Raw genomic sequence first — 27,092 nt, forward strand, 5'->3', positions numbered from 1 at the left:
TAGTGGAAAACAGTGCAAACCAAACAGGTTGGCTTTGGGCGAAAAACTACTGCAAAGGCATATGTTACTGTTTTAGCATTTGCATCAGGCAAGATGGGACAAGATAAATGCATGATGACCAAAACACTTTTTTTTTGTTTTAGTTGGTATTTCCTGTTTCTTTTTCTTAGCTTTGGTCACTATCCTGACATACAGCCCACAAAAACATAAACAAATGAAAAGTAGAAATGCAGTTTTAGGATGTAATGCTGGACCGTTAAAAAAAGAAAAAAACAGACTCTCCGGATTGGTGCAGTATAATTTTCCAACAGACTAGAGATACTAATTAAATAGAGCTCTTCCCACAGATAAGAACTACCCCTTTGCTAACTGGGAATGAGATCCATAATGCATATATGAGATGAAGAGCTTTATTAGTGGTATCTTTTTTATTCAAAATGAAAACATTAAAAAAAAACATTGAAAGGAGATGTTTCGTTATCCAGGGAACAGATGCATTTAGGAAACAATGATAAGATTTTCTCCTGACTGGTTGTATTCACAGAAATGATAGATGTCTAAAATGAAAACACCAGGGCCCAAGATAGCAAAGTGGCATGGAGGCGGTTAACACAAATTATGTTTCAGTCAGAGATAAGGAGTGAGTGATTGCACTGCACTGCATCCAGTTGTATTTGTCATTATTGCACCTACCCTCTACAGTGATACTGTGGATCTATCTGATATCATCCTTAATTTCATTTGTTGTGGTTTTTGATCACTGCCACCCCCGCCTGTTCCACCCGCTGCCTGGTGAGTCCGCTGAGTGTTTCTACTGGCTCTCCTGCTCTGTCCTGAGCGGTGGCATATTGCATGTAGGCACCACGCGGTGCTGCTGCTGGCAGCGACGTGAGGCAGAGAGGATTATTCCTGACGACAAGGGCATTAAATGTGTAGCAGGCCGGTGGAGGTCTGAGCTGATGCTCTCTTGTCTGTTTTGGTTCAGCACCAGTTCAGAAGCAGTTCCCTCTGAGCTGAGAGGAGGCTCACGGTACTCAGAGCGTTGTGGCGTTTATTAAAGGCTGAGGGTGTCACACCAGCTTAGACCCAGTGTCCTCCTTCAACCACAGCTTCATGCTGTAAGACTCTGCTTCTCCTTTAAAACAGAGTGCATTGGAAAACAGTTACTTCTCCACAACTGACCAGTTTTTCATCGTAAAACCTGTTGTTAAAAGCCTGCTGGACATTTACTCATACCAAGACTGCAACAGTAAATGATCTCCTACAGCATGCAACACTACAGTAGCAAATAAGAAATGATAGGACTCGGACAGGATAATGAAACTGGGATGTACAAATACTTTAAAGTATTTCATTGGAGTATTTACATCCATTGAACCTTTTTAACTTTTACCATTTGCAAACATGTTCAGATGTATGTCAACACAAATAGCACATCATTAGGTGCGGATTCTCAGTCTTGTTTTATAATAAATACTTACTTGGATATAAGCATACACTAAACATTCACATTAACATGCTTTGATCTAAACTATTACTTTGTAGCTCTGGTTGTACAGTATGTTTGGCTGCTGTCCTGCTTAAACATACATCTCATCATTTTCTGCTTCGCTTGGCAGAGTTTAATCTCTATATAACTTAATCCATCCTTTAATAATCTTAATCTTTAAAAAAAAAAGAATCCCCATAGCATGATGCTGTCACCACCATGTGTTAATGTGTAGACAGTGTGTTTGGGGTGAGGTGTTGTGTTACCCTTTCTCCACATGTTCATATTTAGTCTCGTCTGACTCCAGTGAAATGTTATTTAATGTTTGTTTTGTACTCTGCTTAATGCTAGCATGAAGGGGACATGGATTATAATTATGTGGACTACTTAAATTGCTAGATTTGTCAAGTAATAGTTGTCCTTTTAAAAAAAATCCTATCAAGTTGTTGGTAGATTTAAAGGGTGTTTAAAATGTATCTATTGTTTCACAATCAAGCATTTCTTTTAACTTTTATGCAACCTCATCACTAAGCTGAATTGTGTGCCATAGGTTTTAATGAACCGCGTTATGCACTAATATTCACAGATAGAAATTATTATCTTTCATACCCAGCTGTATTTAATTAACAACAAACAACAAAGTATTAATAAACTGAATCACACAAAGATGAACTTCTGCAGAAGTTTGCCTTCACTGGAGTTTCCTTAAGGGTAACAGAGAAAAGAGGGCTGAACCAAAATGCACCCCACCTTCTTTAAGCAAAATTAGTTAAATTTAATTATAAGCACTTCAAAGCAATGCACTTTTTTGGGTTTATCACATCAATTCTAAATGAAAACCAGTAAACTTAATAAAAGGACTAAAACTGAAATGCATTAAAGAGGTGTAGATAGTTTTTAAAGCCCTGAAGCTGGAAAAGTCTTCAACTTTAGCCCATTTAGATAAACTATCTTCCATTGCTATATTTAGTTTAAAGCATGCTAATCCAAAACAAACCACACAGTTAAAGGATCTTAAAAGCAGTTGTAGGTAAAATTGTAATTCTCGAGCGCATCTCCAGTCCTGCATTTAAGCCCAACCAAACATCATGGCCGACTCTGTTTGATCTTGAGAGGGATATAGTTTTAAAGCCTTTCCTGCATGAGATGTCCTCTTTTAAAAAAGATCCTAATCTTAGATGAAATGTCTGGCAAAATAGAGGTCGCTGTACTGGAGCACCAAACAGACAGTTGGCTTCAGACCTGAGGGGAATGCTGTGAAGATTTGCTTGTATGTGTCTCACCTGAGAGTCATGATGACATCGACGGCTGAAAGAGCAGTGACAACAAACAAGGTAAACACAGACTCTGAAAGATTTTCTGTTTGCTATGGTAACTTGCCTACAATAAGCTCTGCTGTATCGCCCTGTCACATTGTGAACATTAGGGATGTTCTGATCCAAAACAAGGTATTTTCCACTGATCAATATCAGAAACCCAGACTAATTCAACTACTTTGCCTCATTGCTTTTACTGGTTGTGATTTTATCTTAGTAGCTAACTATAGTTCCTGTTTTGTTTTTCTTCTAGGTTTTTCTTAGATTTCTTAAATTTGTTGTTTTTGATGCAGCATTTGGCTAACTGCTCTGTATAAAAAAGGTGTCAGCAGCTGCTACTTGAGTTAGTTAAAAAAAAAACAACAATAAAAGAACGGATATTGCAACATTAAGAAAACTACCATTAGAGAGTTACATTACTACACTGATATCATTGTTCATGTAAATCTGATCAAATCTAAGGTATTATTCTGCTGCACTTTAAACCTAGAGAGTTTTCAATCAAAGATGTCCACACATAGGTTAATATACCAGATTATTTTTATGCAAGAATATGGAGCATTTGTTTAAAATATTTTACAAAAAATGTAACAGAAAACAGAAATAACCATTTTTTTTTTTATTAACCAGGTTTTATAACTGTGCTTGACAGTTCACAGACTGTATCTTGCTTTCTGTTTCTTCATCTTGCCTTGGTAAGATTCTTTTGACGTTGCTAATTTAAATCAAGATGTTTTTGTTTTTATGGAGCTAATCTTATCTTAATTTCATAACATCCTAAATAAATCTTGAAATTAAGCTTTTTCAGCTCTCTAACAGACAGAATCAGTCTTTGGCCAACATTTACAGGTCTCTGATCCACCTTAGAGCATGATGCAGCCACCACCATGTTTCACTCTGGGGCATTCATTGGTTTGTTTATTTCAGTTCAGTCTGATTTAGTTTGATTATTGGTAGGAGTGAACTCAAAAATACGCACTATTGAAAAAGAATGAGAAGGTGCTTCACTATTGGATAAGTCATAATTGTGGACTAATGTTTGACAGATTTGGGAAGATCTACAAATTCTTGGTCATGCCTCGAATGAAACAGACTTTTTTTTTTCTTTTTTCCTTAAGGCCAAAACCTTCACTTTAGTATCCTTCTATTAATCTAACTCCGTGTCATGGCTGCATTCATATTTAACCTATAAAAGTGTTTTTCTACTTGTTTTAATTTCAGCATTGCCACCTGTGCTAGTACGTGCAGAGAATGAGAAGAGAGCGATGAGAAAACAAAAAGGAGGAACATTTTCCGCTGCAAATATATGGATGGAAGATAAAATGCTTAATCAGTTACGTTTCTGATTCAAATTGTCGCCTTTATTCCTTATGCCTGCAGACAGACTTTACTTAAATGTTTGCAGCAACAGCTACATTATCATGATCACAGTAATGCCCTTAAAGATAGTCATTAGTCTATGTTTAACCTTCCTTAAATTCTGAGTCATTGCATGATTTAGGCATTAGGTCGTCTGGACTGGTGTCACTAGTTATGTTTTTTTTTAAATAAAAAGCCCCCCTCAATATAAAAGAATATGTTTTCAGTTAGATTGTAAAGAATGACAGTATAAGTGGATTAATACATCACATTAACTTGATATTTTAACAGGGTTGTGTATGGTTAGGGATATAGTAAAGATTTTTATCAGCTTTAATGTTTCATCGCTTTGGTATTAAGGACCAAAAATGCCAAATCTCAAGTCGTTAACATGGAAAGAATAATCCATTGGACTAGAGTCAACAAATCTAATGGATTGGCCTCCTTACAGAGATAATTTAAACCATAACTTACACTGTATTAAAGACTAGGGTTGTCAAAAGTATTGATACTTTTTTGAGTACTGAAAAGTTGTATCCGGATACAATACTCATTTTTAAAAGTATCGATACAGTGCTACCACCAGTGGCACCTAAACAGTCATTCATCTTATGTGCAGATTAGAGGAAAATGCACTTTCTGAACACTGTGTGATTGAATAATTCCGTGCACTTTTCGGTTTCAGACTTTCTCTGTAACAGGTGCAGCTGCTGAGAATTATTTTTGTTTTTTAACTAGTTTGGCTAGTGTCATTGTTATGTGTGTAAAGCATAGCCAAAGAAGGAAAACTTAATTTTAATTTTGTAAGTCTTTTATCAAGCTTAATGCTTAATATTGTGCACAGCATACAACCACAAAATATTGTTTATTGTATTTATTTATCTATTCATTGTATTTTGTTTATTAATTAAATAATTTCTGTTGAATTTTGGAGTCTTTGTTTTTATCCTTGTGGTATCGAAAATGACATCGAGTATCGAATATTTTACGTAGTATCGGTATCGAGTTGAAAAGTTTTGTATCGTGACAACCCTATTATAGACAGAATCCAAATTTAAATGTTGTTATTGAATGTGACAATACTTTTTGGTGGAATTGCACTCTTTGGTCGGATCATATTATTCCGGACTGCGTTATCTTGTAAAAAGTGCCTGAGGATGGGTAAAGATGGCGGCCCCGTAAGGCCAGCAGCTGCTACAGCTCTTAGGCCCCATCCACACGAAGTCAAAACGAACACGAAACGCTAATATTTTCCAGAACGTTTGTCGTAAAGACGGAGACGTAAAATAAATGTGATCGTCCACACGAATGCATGAAAACGCTGCAAAATGTATGCCAGGCCTTAGGTGGCGCTGTGGTGCCAAAGCAAAAATAGGCGACGAAATGTTGGGCATGCGCACTAATATTTATACATGGTTGCCCTGCGGGTCCATTTTCGTGGTTCAGTCAAATTCAGGTGCTGAACTATGTCGTCGATATTGCTCTGTTCTTCCTGGAGATATTCCAGAAGAAGAAGATTCTGTTGTAAGCCCGACAGCAGGGTGAGTAGCATGAGCAGCAACCGTTCAACACAGTACAGCGCCATTGTTGTTGTGATACTGTGTCGCGCATGCGTGTTTAGAGGCGACGCTATGACGCATGCGTGTAAGAAAAAAAATGCGGTTAGAGCTTACAGATGGAAACGCGAAAACGGCGTTTCAAAATCTTCCCACTCTGAAGGCTTGATAAAAAAAAGATCGTTTACAGACCCCGAAACGCCGGCTTCGTATGGATGAGAGGCTGGTTTGGTGAAAAATTTGTGCGTTTAGGCCAGGGTTTGGCTTCGAGTGGACGGGGCCTTAGACAATCTGCGAGAATTTCTTCATATGGCTTTTGCACCATGACTTAAAACTGGTTTTCCGTTTCTCCTACACGGTCTACGTTTTTGATAACTGCTGCACTTTATAAATGTTAATGTTCATTTCACCGTTATAAGCTGCTTGTTCACTGTTGCAAAGCTGTATACATCGAAAAAGTTTGTGTTAGTCTAAGGATGATAGTGAACTGGACTAAAAGTAAATTGTGTTCAACTGAACCATTTAAAAAAAAAAATTCTTTAAAAAAAAGGTCAATCCAGATGGCAGGAAAACTTACACATAATAATTAATTTACAAGATAAATTAATATTAATCAATGAATTAATTGATCAATCATAGTAGCTTTAAATATTTCACACTGTTATTTGACCTGTGGGTTTGCAAAACGACTAATGAAGACTGCCTGAGGAGAAAAATGATCTTAAACACAAAATACCATCAAAGAGGAGAAATAATGATGATATACAGCATATAATAATGTACTAGACGACTCAGGTTTCTGAAATATCAAAAGGGGGAAATTAGTGCATTAAGCCTGCTGAGCTGGTGCCAGAAATATGCACTGAATTGATGAGGTGTCACTTTCAGTAAGAGTCACACAATTGCACCGACAAGAGCCTCTATGGTCCCTCCCCTCCAGCCTGTCTGCCACCAGTGAGGCACAAACACTGAGATCTGCATGGTCTGCATAAAAAAGGAATTGCCCTTGGTTTTAGGGAAGGTTACCTAGCTCTCCTCGGCCTTGGCAAACATTATTGGCAGGCATAACGTGACACCAAGAAAGGCGCTTATTTCAGTCATTTTTACTTCGCCTGCCCGTCAGCAGGCAAACATCGGCAATCTGAGACAGAACGAAGAGACGGTTTCGTTCTGTAACCGACAACCTCGCACGCTAACCACTGTGGCCGACAGCATTCCCTCGCAAATGCTTAGACTTACATTTTGAGATCAATTTCAAAACCATGTTAATTAATTTACACCGCTGGCAGCACAATGCAGGTCAAACAGGGCAAACAAGTTACAACATCAGCCAATTAGAAATACACAAGCGTTTTACATTTTCTTCATAACTAGGGCAGGTCTAGTGTGAGCCCAGACATGACAGATGGAAACTTACAGAGGATGGAGACCTAGAGGGATGTAAATCATAAAGAACTAGGCAAACCCCTCTACGGTAATGAGGACTGTTATTTTGTTTTCTTTACAACAGAGGGTTTCATTTTTTATTGTTTGCTAAACATAGACAAAATCAATGTGAAAAAAAAAAACGTTGTCTTTTTGAATATCCTGTTTCTTAAGAACAACCTCTATCTGGTGCCTTATCATCTGGTTGTTATTCACTCAATTAACTTTCATCACTGCAGATGACTGTATTTATATGGCTGCAATTTGTTAATCCCCAAAGCACGGATGGTTGATTTTTGCGCATTGGCCTTAAGATTTGTCATTGAGTGTATTTAGGTCTAATATCCTGCCAGTTTTTCTCTGAATAGAAGAACAAGATTTTCATCCATCAATAGTGGAAATGAAAGCAATAAATTCATCAAGCTATCCCATGAGGAGGAGAGCGGGCTGACAAATGAGTTCTGAGGCAAATGAAGCAACACAAGTCCCTGTTTGGGAATTACAGTATACCATGTTTAATACTTATGTCAACTTTCTTCTGGGCTCTTATAGTTGGAGAAAATGTATGTTACTCATTGAAAAATTCATCATAAAAACTATTTCCTATATCTTAACTAAATGATTTGTGTGGCGTGATGCACATACAGCTGTTAGAATGGATGTAATGGGCAAAGCTAAATATTTTTTAAACCCTTTACCCATATAATGTGACATTTATCCTAAACTGAAAAATAACCCCTGCTAGAAGGAAGAACGGGTGCAATTAACAACCATTAAAGTACGCTTTAATTTGATTAAAGCATGCTATACTTTTTGTTTGGAGTAAACCTGCATAACACATTTTGACTTTCCACGTCTCTCTGATTGGGTGGGCATGTCTCTTTAGGTGATCTAACTACCTTTATTTACAATTTAGCTCTGGAGTCAAACATGGTGGTTAGATTGTTTTCAAACATGAATAAAACCAGGATATCAGAACAGTTTATTTACTTTTCCTACACGTGTAACTCCCAATGGGATATCTTTCTTTTCTTTCTATTTACAGGATGATACCTAAAAATAAAGGAGAGAAATCTGTCTTCACTCATTGTAGCAGGTATGTAAACGTTGATGTGCCACTTTCAGTCACATGTTTATAGAAATTCATCATTTTGAGTTTGAGTAGTCGATACAATTTCATTAGATTTCAGATTTTTCTTCATCTGAATATAACTCAACTTTTTTTTTACCAATAATAAAATAAAAAATGAATTTCCTTACAAAGAAGTAACAGTTTTGAGCTAAACAAAATAAATGAATTCCAAGGTTTTCTCTATTTATGCATAAATGCATTTGTGCCTAAACTTGCATCAATGTGCATCAAAGCAGATGGTTGATATATACACACAGATTTTAAATGCTGGGAGTTCGTAGATTTGATTCATTTGATAAATAAAAACAAGTCGACATCAATGTCAATCTGACTGATCTGTCCAAATGTATTTCTATTTCTCTTTTATCTCTGCACTTAGAGAATAACTTCAGCCTAAATGTACCTTTCATAAAAGCTTTCATAGATGTGCAGTTTTCCTTAAGACATCAATTTATGTGTTAAATGAAGTATGTTATTATTTTCTGCCTATTATGCAGCCAAAATGCTTAATTACAATGTTTGACGTTAAAACAAGATAAAGAAAAATATAACTGTCCTTTCACAAAAAACAAGCATTTAACTAATATGTTATGCCTAACGGCGTTCTCTTAAAGGAAAAACCCCAATGAGTGAATTATAATAGAAAAACACAGCTGTTTGAAATATATCAGGATTCAGGCTGATATAAAGGGAATTTTTAAGCATTTTTGCCTTTTGCTACATTGTGCTTTATTTTTAAAAGTAAAACTGGAAAACACACTAACAAAGCAATAGATTTTCTAAAATAAAAGGGGGATTTACTAAGAAACAAATCAGTTTTTCCATCATATCTTTATAAATAAAGATAAATAAATTATAAATGTATAAACACTGCACTCACTTCTAAAGATGTACATTAACAGCACTTAATTGTATGAACAAATTCTAAAAAATAAAATACTAAAATCAGCAACTCAGAAACAGAGAGAAAAAAAAACCTAAGTGTGGTGATGTGAGCAGGATGCCTCTACTGTTTAAGAACACTTAGTTAGCCTGGGGATCCTGAAAGACCGCGGCGACATTGCTCTGAAGAGAGTTCACATGACTTACAAATCTGTTTCAAAAATGGCCTCTGAGAGCAGCGTGTCTGCTGGAAGGATATCTCTGCGCAGAGATGGATTTAGTGGAAGCAGGACTGATAAGCAGCGGCGTCCTTACCTCATTAGTGTTCCACCGGTGCCTCTCCTTCGGCAGCGACGTGCATTTTGGTAGACATTCAAGTAGCTTCTTGGGCAGGTATATTTTCAAATGTCCATGTTCATCTGAAACGAGAGAGCAAAACAGAAAAGAATATTAAGCACAGGCTTCAAATCTTATTGACTTCCTCATCTCCCATCTTTATCAGTCTATCAGTCTCTCAGCTGTAAAATGCTGACTGTAAAATAACTATCCCCAGCTGAATTAGGAAATTAATTTAAGAACAGCATAATGCATATATTTTAGTTTGTGGTCGGCTAAATGATCTTACTGTGTAATGCATTCTGTCAGGGGAGATCACTGGGAATTTTTCACTGTCAACTTGGAAAGGCTGTGTCTATTCATTATTTAGACACAATAAACACCCTTGAGTGATTTTATGGTGTATGGAGATTTAGTGCAGGAATCTGTGCAGCCCTAAAGAATGTGGGGAATTATTCTGGGAAATAATTGCAGTTACCAGGCCTCACGCTTACATCACAACCCGTGTATTTCGAACTACAATTTTCAAAGAGATATAAAAGGAAAAGATGTACAACCTCCAATGCCTCCAGGTGCTTATTTCATCTTATTGCTATTTTGTTAAACAAACATGCCATCTTAATTGGAAAATGCAGTCAGTCACATACATTAGATGATTACTGAAAAGTTAATTTATGTCAGGGACCCAATTAATAACTGATCAGCATTATTTAGATTAATTAAAAAAAAGCAGACTGATATTATCAAATTTTTATTTCTGTTAAAAAGTGGTAACGTTTTCATTTGGAGCTAATAAAAATCACAAAGTTTAAGATTGGAATATTACCAACACATTTTTGGCCTGCTTTAAGTTTGTAATTTTCAAAAGATCCTTAAAATCAAACAACCGAGCCTCATCTGACCCATATTGTGATTAATGGAATATGACTGTATATCAGTTTAGGAAAAACAAGAAATTAAAAATGCGTTTTAAATGGTTAGGGGTTTTATTCCAGTAATATGCAGTTAAAGCACATTCCACCAAAACACGTCTTCTTTGTGACTGGTTTGATGGCAGCACATTCACATGGAGCTTATAATTGCATATAATTATTTGAAAAGATTAACACCATTACCTTGAGGCATCCCAGGCTGTAACTAAAGTTGAACCAGACTTGCCTGAGATTTTTCCATTAGATCCTACAACAAAGCAGAGTGTGTGAGCTGCTGCTTTAGAAGACACACATAGGTGCCACCATTTCGCCTACAATACTGAGATATCAACATCTGGGCCTTTCCTAGTTGCTTAAAAGAAAAACCTCTGGATTTGAAGAAATTAATAAAACATATTTAAGGAATTCTCCATCTTATGCTTTAGATTTTAACAAACAGAAATAAGTTTTGGAACCCTAACCTAACTGATAGAGAGGAAAAACTTAGTTCATTTTTTTTTTTTTACAAAATGTATGTTAACATTTGTTTTTGGTTGTAAATAGTAATATTTTATCCAAACTACTGTAATGTACAACCTTCAGGTCAATGGCAGAGGTTTGTATAGGATTCCCTGTTATTTGGCTCAATTTATCCTCCCATAAAACACCGACCATCTCCCTCCCACAGCATTATGCTGCCACCACCATATCCATTCATCTGACGGCGCGGTCGTGGCGAATCGATGCACTGTTTCAGTTTTCCTTCACTCACTGCATCTTGCATTTAGGGCAAAAGGAACAGCTTGTACTGATCCAACCAGAGGACCTTCCTCCACATATCTGCACCGTCCCACAACATGGCTTGTAAAAAATTTAGTGGGACTTCTAATGGCTCTCCATCACAATGGTTTTCCTCCTCCCTCTTTTTATCAAAGGCCAGACTTGTAAAACCCAGCCAACAGCTGTAGTGATGACAGGATTTCCCCCCTAACCTGTGCCTCCTTCAGTTAAGTAAGCTATTAAATAACACTAAATATCATATCACCTTTAATATGAATATTGTAAGGAAATGTGTTATATCTTGAAAAATATAGCCTGAAGTATTGTAGCATCAAAAAGGCTGATCCTAACTTCTTACTGCCAGATGAATTTCACAGCAAACTTCTAGTTTTTTATAGAATCACGACCAGATTTATAACAATAAACATGATAAACAATATAACAATGCATTTTCTGGGACTACTTAATCCATATGAAAATGAATCTATTTTTCAGTTGTAATGTCTGCGTAAGAAACCAAATGTAAATAGATTTACTCAGTAAAATGCAAATTACTATTTATCCGTAATGCAATGAGGCTTTAGAACGAATTTAAACAAGAGAACAAACAAATGCCTGAAAATGAAATGGCCTTTATATATGTGAACAATGGGAAGAAATAAGCAATAAAGTGAAGGACAGAAAACAGAATGAATGTCAGAGCTGAGCATGAATCTCTTGAGATATCAACGCTTGGCTTAAGGAAAAGAAAGACAAAAGTTTTCAAAATGTAATCACAGAGATAGAACCTCTGTGGTTTGCTTGCTGCCTATCACACAAATAGAGAACAGTGTCGCTGTCCCTGAACATCCAGGAAAATCCGACCTGGTTGATCCGCAGAGACAGAGCTGGCATGAAGCCCCTGGGTATAATGTGTAAGGTAGAACATCACTACACCCAAAGGAGCACCAATGTAGATTTGTAAAATCTGCTACATCCTTCTGTCCCCCGTAATACTACATGTAGACTCCGTTTTTTTTTATGAGCTGCACACGTAATCATTGGCTTAGCCCAATTAAGATTCACATCTAGCATCTGTTCTGAGGTACCGGCAGAGTGGTTTTATCGTCAAAACTGGAGAACATGCTGCTGCTGAATAACACAAGCTGAGGGAAAGGAAGAAGAATATGACTGCCTTTATGTGCAGACTACACTACACACATCCACAACTTCAAATTGGAAGAGTTGGATGGGGAGCATCTGTGACAGCAATGTTCTTCCCTTTCAGAGACTCTTGGTTGGACTTCTGCCTGTACTGATAAAGGCTTATTTTATAAACTGAAAACAGACGTCTTTTTTAGATTACAATATCTGTAGCATCGAGGTTTGTTTGTTGGTTGAAAAGCACTACTTAGAAATAAGATTAAGTAGGTTTTAAAACCTATTTATCATAAAGCTCATAATTCTATATCAGGGTTTTTTTCTGTGATATGATATTCTAATCTTAAATGTTATATTTCCTCTTTCTCTCAGCAGAATATTATCCTTTAAACACATCAATCTGCATGTAACTCATTTATATAATTTCATCCATTTAGTGATGGAGTTACTGAGATAAACAAACTTCCAAACAATACTATTTTTTTAGGAAGAGTCTAAACCAGTCCGCTTTAGCTCCGGTTGTACGTTTAGGTTTGTTTGAGTGTGGACCTCTACCCCCACCTCAACTATTCTGCAGCAACTAACAGCTTTCCTTCCATGACTGACCTTCTTTTATCTCCATCCATCTTCACATCAACTCTGACCAGATTTTGTGTCCTTCCTGAAGAAAACCATCCCCATGTCATGATGATGCCACAGATCTATGTTCTTAGATGGATGTACCGTGTTAGCTTTCCAAGATACGTTTCAGCCGAGTTGTGGATCTCCACAGCTCTTCCAGCTTTATCATGTATACTCTGCTCCTTCCATCTCAGATGATGTTTTGAACTGTGCTCTGTGAGCCATTCAAAGATTGGCGTATTGTTTCAGAACCTAAGTCAGCTTTCAACTTTTACTCAGTTTTATCTCTGATCTGTCTGCTGTGCTCATTGGTCTTCATGATGCTGTTTGTTCAGTAATATTCAGTAACAAACCTCTGAGGAATTCACTGAATAGCTGGATTTCAATACTGAATTAAATACAAGCAGGTGAACCTCTGAGGGCAGCAAGTTAAACTAAGGTGAAGGAGGGTGAATACATATAAGCACACTACAATTCCCAGATTGTCATTAGAAAAAAATGTATTTCATTTTCCTTTTATTTCATAATTAGGAAGATCGTAAGGATTAATTTCTTCACTATGGCAAACCCTTTTCTGATATACTGAGCTCCATGAACTTAAAGGATGATTTAAACCCTAGATAAAATTATAAAAATGTGCTCACTCTTCTCACTTGCTAAAGCATTTAAAGAAGGGGGGGATAAACAGAAATACAACATTCTTTTATCAAGGGTTGTAATATTGTCTTTGTTTTAATCATATAGCCTAAGCCTCATTTATGTGCACTTGCTTTGAATATCAACTTCCCTTTCTAAATACTGTGCAGTAAAAAACTTTACTATTAGGTGGGGCATTATAACACAGCTGCATTTTTTTAAAGCATTACATTTCACTAACTAAAGTCCACACTGCGGCCCCATCATGTTATTACTAAAGCTGGTTTTAGATATTTCTAGCGTTACGAAGACTCTTAAGTCCTACCATTGTGTAATTCCTCATCACTTTCTTATTTTACTCCACATATGCCATCAAAGATAACAAAATTTTGCTAAAAAAGTTGCAAAAATATGAAAACATAAAACAACCTCCTTGTCTCTAGCCTCCCTGAGATCATATTAGTATGTATTAAAACAAGGTAATGTTTTCTTTCATTTTGGTTAATAAGGCATAATAAGGTTAGGAAATAATAGATTACCACTATTTTGAAACTCCCTATCTGTGCCATAAAGTTAATCTCCACACATCAATTTATTTCAAGGGGTTCTTTATTTTTCACAGCTACCAGTAAAAATATAAATGTAAATTCTCACAGAATTTCCACTGTATTCTGTGAAAAGATACTTTTTACAATTGCCTGGGCATACATTGCAGGCAGTAAAATGCATTTGGTATGATAAACAAACCCTGGGTTTAAAATGCTGACTTTCAGTATTTTTATACTCTCTGATGCTCCTGAATAGCAAAGTCGGTCAGCTGACCTCAGTCCAACTGAGCATGTGTTTCCCTCGCTGTAGACCAGACTGAGGGCAAGAAGCCTTCAAAACAAGAAAGATGTGAGCATGGTTGCAGCACAGGCCTGGCAGAGTATCACAGGCGCCCATGCCAAGTATCTGTTGCAGTCAGAGGATCATAAATTAGACAATCAAAACAAAAACAGCTCAGTCTGCAACTAAATATCAGACATATATCTAATGAATTGTGATGTCTTCCCTTTAACGAAGCATTCCGTCAAATCAAAGGACAGTGTGTTTGAGACAGGAGTGCATTTCTCCTGTCAAACAGGGCATATCACACTTTTTGTTGTTAAATACAGTTCCGATTATTAAGGTTGTAATTTCCTAATCCAGGAGTCCTTGTCTAACTTTGAAAAAAAAAAAAAAGGGGTTAGACGGCCACGGTTCTAGTGAAGCTCAAAGCTCAACGTAGAGGAGGGCTTTCTTTTCACAGCGATTCATTCTCAAAGCTTTTTTTTGTTCTTTCACATCTATTTATCCCCACTAATAATATCTGAACCGCTGTATGTCTTTGATTTCCTCCACTGGGCATTTCCACTCGTGTGAAGAAGGAGCTTCCAACAAAGAATTGCTTATTAATTAGAGCTCTGCCCACTGTGGAATGGAAACTACAGCGACTTGCACATCAGCAGAAAACAACCCATAGGAGAGAATACCTTAGAAGCTAAATTTGGAATACACTTAATAAAGAGTAGAGCTTCCAAATCAAATTGTATGATCTGATTAGTGTTTAAAGAACAAATACTTACATTAGCATAAGCTAATAATGCACTGAAAGAACTCTGCTCCTCTGCATTTTGCATATGAATTTCCCTTTAAAGGAATAGTACACCCAAAACATGATTAGCCTTCATTTTCTACTCACCTCCATGCTGAACAACACTCTGGAGTACTTTTTTGATATCTCAAATGCATCTGGAGATCTGGGAGGCTTCTTGCTGTCTGCTGACATTCAAATAATGGAGGTCCATGGCGCCCGAGACAGAAAGGTCCATAAAAGTCCACAAAAACGTGTCAATATTCCTCCATACTGCTCGTCCAATGTAATCCAAGTGTCCTGAGTGGGTAGCATCCAGAATTTACTCGAAACGAAGTCATTTAGAATGTTTTTAGAGCATAAACAGTAGTGTATAGGATTTCCTAATAGCGCCCCCATGCGCGCTCGCGATTCTACGGAAGCCGGCAGACCAAACCAGCGCATTCAGCTCGGCAAAGAACTCATGCTCTTCCTCAACACTGAAGTCCTCAGACATTTTTCTTTCGTTGTTTCTTTCTTTGCACAGGTAAACAGCACATTTCTTCTTCTACGCTTGCATTATCGGCAGACCAGACGCTGAATGCGCACTTTCTTCCGGTTTGGTCTGCCGGCTTCCGTAGCGTCGTGAGCGCGCATGGGGGCGCTATTAGGAAATCCTATACACTACTGTTTATGCTCTAAAAACATTCTAAATGACTTCGTTTCGAGTAAATTCTGGATGCTACCCACTCAGGACACTTGGATTACATTGGACGAGCAGTATGGAGGAATATTGACACGTTTTTGTGGACTTTTATGGACCTTTCTGTCTCGGGCACAATAGACCTCCATTATTTGAATGTCAGCAGACAGCAAGAAGCCTCCCAGATCTCCAGATGCATTTGAGATATCAAAAAAGTACTCCAGAGTGTTGTTCAGCATGGGGGTGAGTAGAAAATGAAGGCTAATCATGTTTTGGGTGTACTATTCCTTTAAGGTTTAATATGAAACTGAGATGAAACAGCAGGCTTAATAACGGCCTGTAGCTGCAGAAAAAATACACTGAAAAATACAATTTGGTAGTAACACTAAAGTGCACAAAAGTCTGATACAAGGGTTTGTTACATGATGGGCGTGCTGAGCTGAGCTGGCACACTACCGCCAATTACACTGCAGGTCTTGATGAGCAAGCTCACATACAAAAGTCTAACCAGAGATGGAAACCCTTCTCCAGTACAAAGGTTTGCTGCTTTTATGTTCTAATCACAGGGCGTAGCGGCCTCCTGCACAAGCTGCTCCATAATTTACATCACCCCGGATATAAAGATATATTTTTCTCTGCTGATGTTTGGATTATCACTGATCCTGGCTCCTAAGCAAACACTTGGGCTGAATTTAAGGGTATTTGTCATGCTTGCTTGCTCCAGCCCCGCCCTAGAGATGAGAGCGAGGGTCATGAGACTGGAAAGGCTGACAAAAACAAATCTTTAATCAATATCTAAACCCTGAACGCAAAACCCTCTCTCTTCTGTCTCTGTCTGGGAGCGCTCTGGGAGTGACAGTTTTTCTTTTTAATCTGTGCCTGCATTGTGGAGAAATTGCAAGCTAATGTTTTGGCTATAGATCACTCAACAAATCGCCGGTGGCGGTGCATATCTAAGGCAACTGTTTGAATGCAACCATTTTCCACAAAAGCTAATATGGCTTATAGATGTCAGGAGCTCTGTAACTGTGGTCCATCCTGAACCACATCACAGATAAATCACTTCACAACTAAAGCTCTGGATATGGACACTTTCATCTTTCTGTAACATAACTTTAATTGTTTTGCTTTTGTTTTTTATATATTTTTATAACAGCCACTGATTTACTAAGGTATTCTTCTGCTGACCAATTAGAAGAATGGGTCAACCTGAACGCTTTTTATTAGTAAAGCTTTTTAAATATAAAAAAAATAACAGAGAAAGTAAAATATTCAAAGAAAATGTGATAAGTAAAAAAAAAAATTTTTTAAAACTGAACAAGGAACAGTACAGACAGGTTGAAGAGTCTTGGATAACTTAAAAGGTTAGATCATAAAACCACATACTTCATGAAGCACTACTCAATGCATCATTTGAAAATGGAAATCTAAAGCAGCATGCCGATCAAGACCTGGTGCTCCACAAAATGACAGACCAAAGCCCATACGGAAGAAAATGGCATACATGATTCAAATCCATACTTTAACATAAGCATGTGGAAGGTCTTCTGGCCAGAAGATACCAATTTAAAACTTGCTGACTTTATATTAGGACAAAGTAATGCTGTCCTCCCTCTTAATGCAGTATTAACAGTGATTCAGTAAAACAAACACTCAGGGGAGCTGGATAAAAAAAACAAGCTATACTTAACTGATATTTACTTGCAGATAAGTTAGAAAACCTTCTATTGCTTTTCTTCCACTTTACAACTATTCTCAACTTTGTTATGGTTTTTCCAATAAAACAAATAGAAGTTTCTTGTTGCAACAGGAGAGTTGCGGTCAATTTTGCAAGGCATTGCATTTGCAGGAAAGTAATAATAATATAAAGAAACTTTCATCTATCCATCAAATAACATTTTACAATCTGACCCTATGTCAGTATCAGCTGAGAGATTCAGTAAAGAAGAATATGAGCACTCTGCCAGCATGAGCCTAATTATCTCAGATAATTGTGTTTACACAGTTAATTGTAGCCTACTTATTTATAAACACTTGATTTAAACTGACCAGTGAGAGGTGCTGAGAAATTAGTAAGGCCTAACTACACTGAAGTTCAGAATCATTAAACTGAATGACTTTCGCTGCACAAAACTGTTTTAGAATTTAGCTTTAAAGATTTTCCGACTATATCAGCTTTAAACTGTGAAAAATAATTAGAAGACCAAAATGATTTTACTTTCAAATAACAGCATTTGTCAGTTTGCTAAATGCAGTTGCAAAGTGTAAAAATAATCCATGAAATACATAAATATAATGAGATTTATAAGAAATATCAAGGACTGCTCTACAGCAGGTCAGAGATCTGAAAATGGACATGTGAAAAGAGGCATAAAGCAGTAACAAGTTGCCGGCAGAGGAAAAGAAACATTTAAAATGTCAAAGATGAGATGAACTCAGACAACCAAGCAGAAATGGTCAGCTGGTGACATGCTGCATCCCAAAGCAAAAAAAAAAAAATCTGACAAAGAGACATAAAAAAATGAGGATGAAGTGCAAACAGAGGCTTTAACTTTCATTTAAAAAAAAATACTTAGAAAGGATGTCAAACTTTGAGGGGAATTAAATTTAAATGATTTCCTCTGAAACTATAAAATCCTGAAACCCCTGCAACAAACTAGAGCAGGAGGCAGAGGTGAGCACTATTTTTCCCCAACAAAATAAAACTACGCCAAAAAGTGAGCGAGACATTTCCTCACTTTTTATAACCATGTTTTATGCCTTCAAAATAACAAAAACAAAAACTATTTCTCTAAAAGTGCCCCAGCATGTAAACACTGTTTATAACATCCCCAGAATTTCAGTTTTTGGCTTTACTTTTTCATTTCCTGCAAAATGCTGTCCTGTGGCACTGTGGTGCCATCTTGCTTGCACTGCTCATTTGAGGTCTGCTCATTGATTTTCAATTATGTTTAGGTCAGGGTATTGTTCAGGCCAAGGCCAAACCTTCAGCCTCGGCTTCTTGAGGTTCTCCATTATGAACTTTGATATTTGGTTTAGGAGTTTCTCCATTTCTCTCTTCCACAAACTTTTGAGTGAAATACTATTTTTGTTTACATGTCGATTTGATAACTTTATGCTACTTAGAAAAAACAGTCCTCATACAAACTGGTGTAATTCTAAAGTTGCAGCAAGGACGGGTATAATTTAATCTAATACAGGCTCAAACTTTGTGCACAGCTCTCCTCTGCACAAAACATTCCAGTTACTTTAAATATGTTGCTGAAATTATAAGGCTGAGCAAGTTTTTACTCTCCTAATGTGAATCATTCATAGACATATCTACTTACTGAAAAGTTCACTGCTGAGTCAAGTTCTGCTTATTTTCTTGAAGGATTTTTTGCAATTTAGATGTGAATTTCAGTGTGCCTCAGTAGAAATCCATCAAAGAATTTCTCAAAATGTTTGTTTTCCCATAACCTTGGGTTGACCTTCATCAATCATGTTAACTCGTCTATTAAAATGAAAAAAAAAAAATGACTCTAAAACCATGTGTCAGCTATCTTTTCAGGCCCTTTTTTTCTGCTGAGGCTTTGCTTCGCTGTCCATGGTCCTGATTGCTGTTGATGGGAGTACAGGGGCGAGTAAACAGACTTGGATTTAAAATATCCATACATTAGTGTAAGAATTATATTATATTTATCTTATGGCCTGTGGTCTGTTTGATAACATACTTTTTTACTGTGAAATTAACCATCACCCATAAGTGTTAAAGGCAAACAAGGAATCAGTGAAGTGAACTTTTATGTTGTGTTGATACAAAGCAAACCAAAACAAAGTAAGCAGTTTCTGCCCTCTAGAGATAGTGTCTAGGATGAGTGTTTGACCTGCAATGTACACAACAGCTGTTGGAAAAGATGGGAAGGGAGAGCCCTCCCCTCCACCACCACTGGATACAAGCAATACAGAAACTTCTGAGAATCTCACTGCACGTTATTTGTTATTTGTACTCTAAAGAGACATGAAGCTGTGTGTAAAGTAGCCCCGGAGCGCTTGTCCATAGCTTTACTTTTAAACATTTCAGCAGTGTGGAAAAACAGGACACACTGTCGATTTGTGTAGCATAATAAGGTAAGCCTGTCAAAAAGTCAAACGGCTAAAAATAAATAAACAAATAAAAAAAACAACATAGAAACGCCTCGGCCTATTAATGGAAGTCCAACAAATATGCACACATGGTTAACTGCCTGCAACAAACTGAAAATGACTCTTTATGTGTTCTCAGCCCTCAGTGAGCTCACCCATCCATAAAAATCCCATCTCAAGGAGAGCAGAGGTGAGGTCTCTCTTTTTCTCTGCCTCTCTCCTCTTCTTCTTCTTCTTCTTTTTCCACTGTTCTCCCTCTTGCTTACAAATGTGTGCACAAAAGAGACCCTTCTTTTTTTGTATCATAACTACTCCCACAATTACTCAGACGATTACTCAGATCAATGGTTTGCCTGCCTGCATTCAGACTGCACCCCCCACACCCCCACCCTCCCATTGGTTGGCAGAAAAACCTCCAGGCTGAACACATTAAACAGAGTGTGTGACACAGGGGACAGGATAGTGTAATATCACGCAATAACATGAGGGAGAATAGCAAGACTGGCAAAACATATTGTCAGTCAGAGCTGTCACACATGAGGGGGTAACACAAAAGTCTATCAGCTATGTATCTGTTACAGACTACAACCCTGTTTCATAGATCTGCACAAGCGCTCCCCTGCCATTAAATCTCTCAGACATTCTCAGTTAAAGAGAGCAAAACAATGCGGTGCCGTGGAGCTCTTCCAGGGGCAGTTATCACTGGTGAAGCACAGAGCCTAACAAGGGGTTAGGGTGATTTCATGCTCTCTATTTAGAAATGACAATACATGAGCACACTTAATTACGCAGCCTCTAGTCAAGATCAACACAGTCGTCCAGCAGTGAAGGGGATGGTGTATTCATTAAGAATAAAGGGGGCTCCTTTCTGCTGAGGAACAATCGGCTTCACAGAGGGGGACAGCTTCTCATGTGGCAAAAGACAGAAGCCCAAAAAAAGATCAGGCGTATTTTCTAAAGAGAATGAAAAGAAAGTCATCCAATATGAAGTCAAGGCTTTGGCCTATATTTCTGACTGATTTGTTTTGGTAGTGACGAAATAAAACGCTTGTGTGCAGAACTGGGAGTGCAGTGAGGCGGTTCGCTCAGAAGCTGGTTTTTACAAGTAATAAAAATCCTCTGTGATGCTTTTTTTTTTCTTTTTTCCCCACGTTCTTGTTCTTTGCCCCTCGCTCTGCTGTTTTCCCACAGCACAAATGCAAGGAGACGAAGACAGAGACAAATATTCATTCAATTTAAATATCACAGAATATTAACTTTCAGGAAATGCATGAATATTTCACTCCCCTGCCACGTAACCTGGACAAAATTAGAATTTATGCAGCTATTTTCTCATTGATAAAAGAAGCTTTGAGAAAAGCGGACAAAAGGCAAAGACATAATTGATGGCTAAGAGCTCAAGCTTTGTCTCTGAGGGTCTGCTCAGGTCCTGATCCCGTGGCCTCAACCTGAAACAATCACTCTTAGTTAACGACAACACTTCAGCTATTGACAGCATGATCCTGTAAAGCAGACACTTCAATCAACAGAGCAGCCGCAGGAGGTGTTGTGTTGGAGGAGAAAAAAAAAAAAACAAGGAAGGGGGCATGGGAACAGATGAAATCAAGAAGTAAATAAATGAATTGATGGATGAATAATAGATTAGCCAGCTAGTGGCGACTTGCAGCGGGAATGCAGTATTAATAACTGACTCTTACTGTTCGTCTCTGTGTCATCACTGATACTCTTAGGTGGACCATGGCCAGCATAACACACTGCTGATCTGTACATTCGATCCGGATTACGAACTTTCTTCAGTCCTTAAGGAGGCAAAGAGAAAAGTAGAGAAAGATCGAGGAAAAGTATTCTCTCAGCCTGTGATATCTAAACACAATCCCCATGCAGCAATACACAGAAACAACACAGAATATAATAAGAAAACACACTAAAAACATTCAATAATGATGTGGAAAGAGGTTTAACAGAAACCTATATTTTACTGCAAGTATAACAACTATTAAAAAATAACTTAAGTATGTTTTTCTTTGAGTGCATTTACCCTTTAATTTAACAAATTTATATTATCTTTTGTTTCATTAGAATAAATATCATTTCACACAGAGGCTTACTTCTTTTAGGCAATAATAAAGAAAAGAAGCCACACAGATTGAAGAAGGTAAAGGAAGTTAAACAAATCGGCAAAGCTCACAGTAAGTGGAAGAACTGCAGCAGTGAATAACATCATATGGTCACCAAGACCTTGTCTATGTCAATTGGCTGTTTGAGAGGCATGTGAGGAAAAAGCCTTTTCTGCCTTGCCATCAAAGGTAAACAGTTTACGAAAATTACTGGGTCTCCCAGTGGATCTCTGTGTTTGCTCAGATGAGCTTAAAATCAAACCGTTCACAACGCTTACTTCAGGAAATTCAGCAATAAAATACAAAATAAAACTGTCAGAGAGGACCTTAGGCTAAATGTTGAGTAAAGTGGAGGATCTGTGCTGCTCTGGGCCTTTGTCATTTTAGACACACTGGAGATGCTTTTTAAGCTTTATGAACTTTGTACAAATATCAGGTCATTATAAATGAGATCTAGTGAGTTTTTGAGAAAAAATTTGCAAAAATGTTGAGACGGAAACAGCAATGGCAAAGGATCCCTCGCTGTAAGATCCCTTCTTTTAAAAGGTTATATTAGAAGATGAACCCTTGCTGATAAAGTATTGTCAACAAGGGTTCTAATAATTGTGGCATCAGATAGTTAAAAACAATAATTTCTTAACCTATGTGCAAAATTGTACTCAAATAAAAGGATGGATGCTTCGATATGTTTCATAACATTAAACTGAAGGAATAAAATTATTATTTAGAACAATATTTTTTTACTGTCCTAACAATTTTCAAAGAATTGTGTCTAACACCCAGGATCTGTTTGGCAAAACATAAAAACTATGGAAATCCTTATTTTATCACATTCTGTGTCACTAATTACTAAAACAGATATTCTGAATCCCTACAAGGTGAAAAAATTTATAACGAGGGTCAGTTTGGGCGTGACCCAATTTGATAAAGGTCTTATACGTGCAGGAATCAGGAGCAATGCGTATCAGCAACATCCAACAGACCTTCCTGGTCCAACTAAAAGGCAGAGCAGAAAACTGAGCACCTGATTCACTGAAACAACACAGAGCCAGGAGAGCAAGCAGCCCATTTGACATCACGAGGTTCAAAAATAAATGCCTCTTTTTACAAAACAGCAGAGATATGTTTATATAATTGCTGCAAAAGCATTTTTTTGCAGTTGAGAGCAAACTCTGTGCTTGCTTGATCTTTTGCTGGCGCTCCATACTGAATTCTGATCAAATCAAGAAACTTTTTCAAATCTAAAGATAAGAAAAGTAAGCCTAAGTTATAAATTGGCCACCTTAGTTGACTGTTTTGATCCGAACTTCAATAGACTGCTACTTCATCCCTCTATTAGATTTTTGTTTCCTATTTTGAAATAATTTAAGCATGAAACTTTTGGCATACAAAAATATTAAGACAGTATAAAGATCCAAAAGAACCTCAGGCTTGCCTATAAATCCCCTGTTTACACTCCCACTTATGACTCTTGCTCTAAAATATTTGTCGAAGGCTTTGTCCAGGCAGATGTTTAAGACCGCAGGCTGTAGTTTTCTCCAGAGCAGTTTCATTGTGAGGCATATCAAGCCTGTCCTTTTAGTGCCCTCCTAGCCCTGTGCTTAAAGTAACACACACACTAAGATTTTTAGGAGTGTGAAGGGGAGTAAAGATACCCCCAAGGGTGAGGCTGAGACTTTGAAGAAATACACCAGGATGTAAACATTACACCACAGAGTGAGTCCAGGTCATGGCCCCTCACTTGTTATGGAGCTTTTATGAGACCTGCCAAACAAGTGTGAGCCATCAGAACTGCCCTGATGCCACAAGGACAAAAGGTTAAAGAATTAGAAAGTCCTGCTTTTTCAATAGCTGCAAAAACAGGTTCACCCCTTATGTAAAAAATAAAATAAAAACATTATTAAAAACATAGGTTCTACATAAACAAAGAGCTAACTAAAAAAAAAGCCATCTGACAGCTTTATATGAAAGCTGAAGATCAAGTCTGCATGAGAAGACATGGCATTTACATAAAGGTGTGAAGTAATCTTTCTCTTATGCTCTCCGTCCTCCTCCTTCTTTTTTTCCACTGACCGGCCTCTCAGGAGCACTGAAAATAACTTGACCGGCTCAGCAATGGGACATTCAATCCTGGGTTTTCAGAGAAAAGCCCATTGCATTGAAGATGCTTTACTATGTTGGGTTTTTTTCAGCTATAACATGTATTTTCAGTTCATTTATGCTAAGGAATACATTTAGAAAACTACAATAGAGAATAGTCATTACTATCTCCAAACAGATGTCTTAATTTTTTTAGTCCAAGCCCCAGACTAAGTCCAAAGATATGAGAGCCTCCTTAGCTCAATAGCATCCCCTGGTGGGACTCCTTTTGGAGGTTGGCACACTGACATCCAAACCAACCAGAAACCACCAGTGTTTCATCACTACTTTTTATATGACCAGAAACAATTAAAAATGTATCTCCATTCTGTACTAAAAGAACATATCTTTCAAGTCACTGACACTAAAAGAGCTCTTGTCTTTTCATCTCTGAAAGACTAAAGGAAGCATTCAATATTTGGACCAAACAAAAGACTAAAGAATCTAAAATTATGCATCAAGTATTAAAAGTCTAGCATCTCCCTTTTGCTACACCCCCCAGGCTATGAAAATACCTAAACGCCAAAAAAGAAATATAATGAAGATGGTGTTTCAGTGCAACAACATTGCACTCATTAGCAAAAAGTTAATAATAACAAATATTTGCATGCAGTCATAAATCCTTTTTTAACAGCTGTAGATTTCATACACATTGACATTTTTCAGCACTATTTATTTGATGCAGGATTTAATTTAATTACTCACCCAAAAAATCCATGGGCCTTTCTGAATGGGCATAGATTTCTCATGCATATAAGTTGTGATGAAATATTCCACTTTATTTTTAATTTTTTTTTTAAAGAAAGAATTAAGCCTGATGCATTTGGTTCTCAGTGAGAGGAGCGACTGGAATCAGCTGAGAAAGGAGGCGAAAGTCATCATGCTGTCTGTCCTATGTGTAAAGTAATGTTATGGGCAGGCTGCTCTCCATCCTCCCTCTTCATCTGCTGGTGTGATGGCATTTCAGGCGCGACAGGACATCTTACAGAGCTACACTTGGTTCACATCGAATATAGGGCAAGAAAAGTATTGGAGAAAAAAAAACATTTAAAAATAGATCACTGCTCGCTGAATGGCATAGAAAATTCCTGCGCTTCAAGGGGGAACTGAAGGACCTTCTCTAACTTACATATTTAAAACCAGACGTACTTTAATTATTATTTCAGAGCAGCCGAAAGAAGCGCTTAGAAAATATGTAAACTAAAACAACACAAATAAAGGGAGAAGTTGGTCGATTAATGACGTGTTGTCATTAACTTAGCCTTGTTGGGAACAACTTGCACTGCGCCTCGGTTTGACAAGAATCCGGATCATAATAAGCAGTACACGCGGTACTTTTATCCACGCTGATAATGCGTTCCTGTGGCGTTTTTTTTTCTTTTTCTTTTTTCTTGTTCTTATTATGCTGGGAATAAAGCGACTGGCTCCAATGAGAGCTAATATTAGCTGGCTAGTGATGTCTCCACGTTTCAGCTGCCTCTGTGTGAAGAAAACAGCGGCGCCGTTCTCCGCCGGAGAAAATTCGCTCTCGCCCTCGCGCTCGTGACATCCCCACGCGGAGTTACGGCCGCTCTGTTCAAAAAAGATGGAGGGGAAAAAAAATCCCCCCCTTCCACCACACAACGGTCACACTGGTAAATTTAATCCCATTCTATTTCTTCTTACCTTCCGGCTTGTTTTCGGCAGCCATTTCCCCTTCACGCGCAACATCCTCCTCCTTCCTCACGACCGTGGGTACCACGCGCGTGCACGGCGAGGACAGCACGAGGAGGGACCGGGAGCGGCACGCGGCGAGTCGGTCCGACCGAGGCGAACTTACTATTGGCTGCGAGATGGTGAGTGACGGAGGTGGAGAAGGAAAAAAAACAACACATCGCTCCTCACTTTGGCACCTCCAGCTTCGATCTTTCTTTCTTTTTTTTTTCCTGACATTTTTCATGCATCTCAAAAAAGTAAGATGCTTGTTACTACAATGACGGTGAAACAAACAAATAAACACGTAACTGTTGTTTTTAGGCGTCCTATTAAGTTATAACTGCTCGGAATTCGTTTTATTTTGTGTTTTTGGCCGGATTGTTCTCCCAAAGTGACAATAAAGTTGGTAAACGTCATGATTGAATGGATTGATGTGGAATGTAAAGCTGTTAGAACAAACTACAGACAACATGGTTGATATTTCCAGTCATAGTTTTATCAGTTCAATTCAGTTTATTTATATAACGCCAATTTACACACACAGCTCATCACAAGGCACTTTTCCAGTTTACCAGATCATACAGTCAAATTGATTCAAAGTTTTCTATCTAAGGAAAACCAGTTGATTGCATGGACTGAATGCAATCCCTCACACTAAGCATGTTTGTAGCGACAGTGGAGAGGAAAAACTCCCTTTTAACAGGAAGAAACCTCCAGCAGAACCAGGCTCAGTGTGAGCAGCCATCTGCTGAGGCTGACTGGGGTTCAAGGAGACAGCAGCAGACATACAAAAAGCAGCTGTAAAAGGCGGCCCCGTCCAGGAAACACACAGCCAGTTAGAGGAGCCTGTTATCAGTTCCGTTTTATTCAGAAGTGTGAATAGGATTTGGTTAATTTGTGATTTAGGTAAATCAAAATATCTCTTGAAGATGCTCTTGAAACTGGTGATACAGTATCATAACATCATCTTCATAATAATAATTGAACTTTATTGATCTCACACTGGAGACATTTATCTATACATTTTGACCCATCCCCTTGGGGAGCAGTGGGCTGCCATTGTGCGGCGCCCCAGGAAGCAGTATGGAGATTAAGAGTCCTGCTCAGGGACTCACATTGCAGGCTGTCAAGATCGA

General features: G+C 37.8%; 1 protein-coding gene across 8 annotated transcripts in view; it reads right to left on the reverse strand.

Moving 5' to 3' along the window:
- camta1a (calmodulin binding transcription activator 1a) overlaps positions 1 to 26,072 on the reverse strand; it is a 418,830-nt gene extending 392,758 nt beyond the window's left edge. For 5 of the 8 annotated variants that reach the window (XM_038282727.1, XM_038282729.1, XM_038282723.1 and 2 more), the window contains exons 1-3: positions 25,927 to 26,072; positions 21,703 to 21,804; positions 9,475 to 9,578 (exon numbers count right to left, since the gene is read on the reverse strand). In XM_038282727.1, coding sequence (XP_038138655.1) covers positions 9,475 to 9,578; positions 21,703 to 21,804; positions 25,927 to 25,951 — 231 coding nt within the window. In that variant the 5' untranslated portion in view covers positions 25,952 to 26,072. Of the gene's footprint in view, positions 1 to 9,474; positions 9,579 to 21,702; positions 21,805 to 24,966; positions 25,879 to 25,926 lie in introns of those variants that run through there. The other 3 variants (XM_038282725.1, XM_038282726.1, XM_038282728.1) reach the window with 3 other exon arrangements.
- Between the last annotated feature and the right edge of the window lie 1,020 nt (positions 26,073 to 27,092).

The sequence above is a fragment of the Cyprinodon tularosa genome, unplaced genomic scaffold (assembly GCF_016077235.1).
Source record: "Cyprinodon tularosa strain WSP-4 unplaced genomic scaffold, ASM1607723v1 ctg187, whole genome shotgun sequence".
Classification (NCBI taxonomy): Eukaryota; Metazoa; Chordata; class Actinopteri; order Cyprinodontiformes; family Cyprinodontidae; genus Cyprinodon; species Cyprinodon tularosa.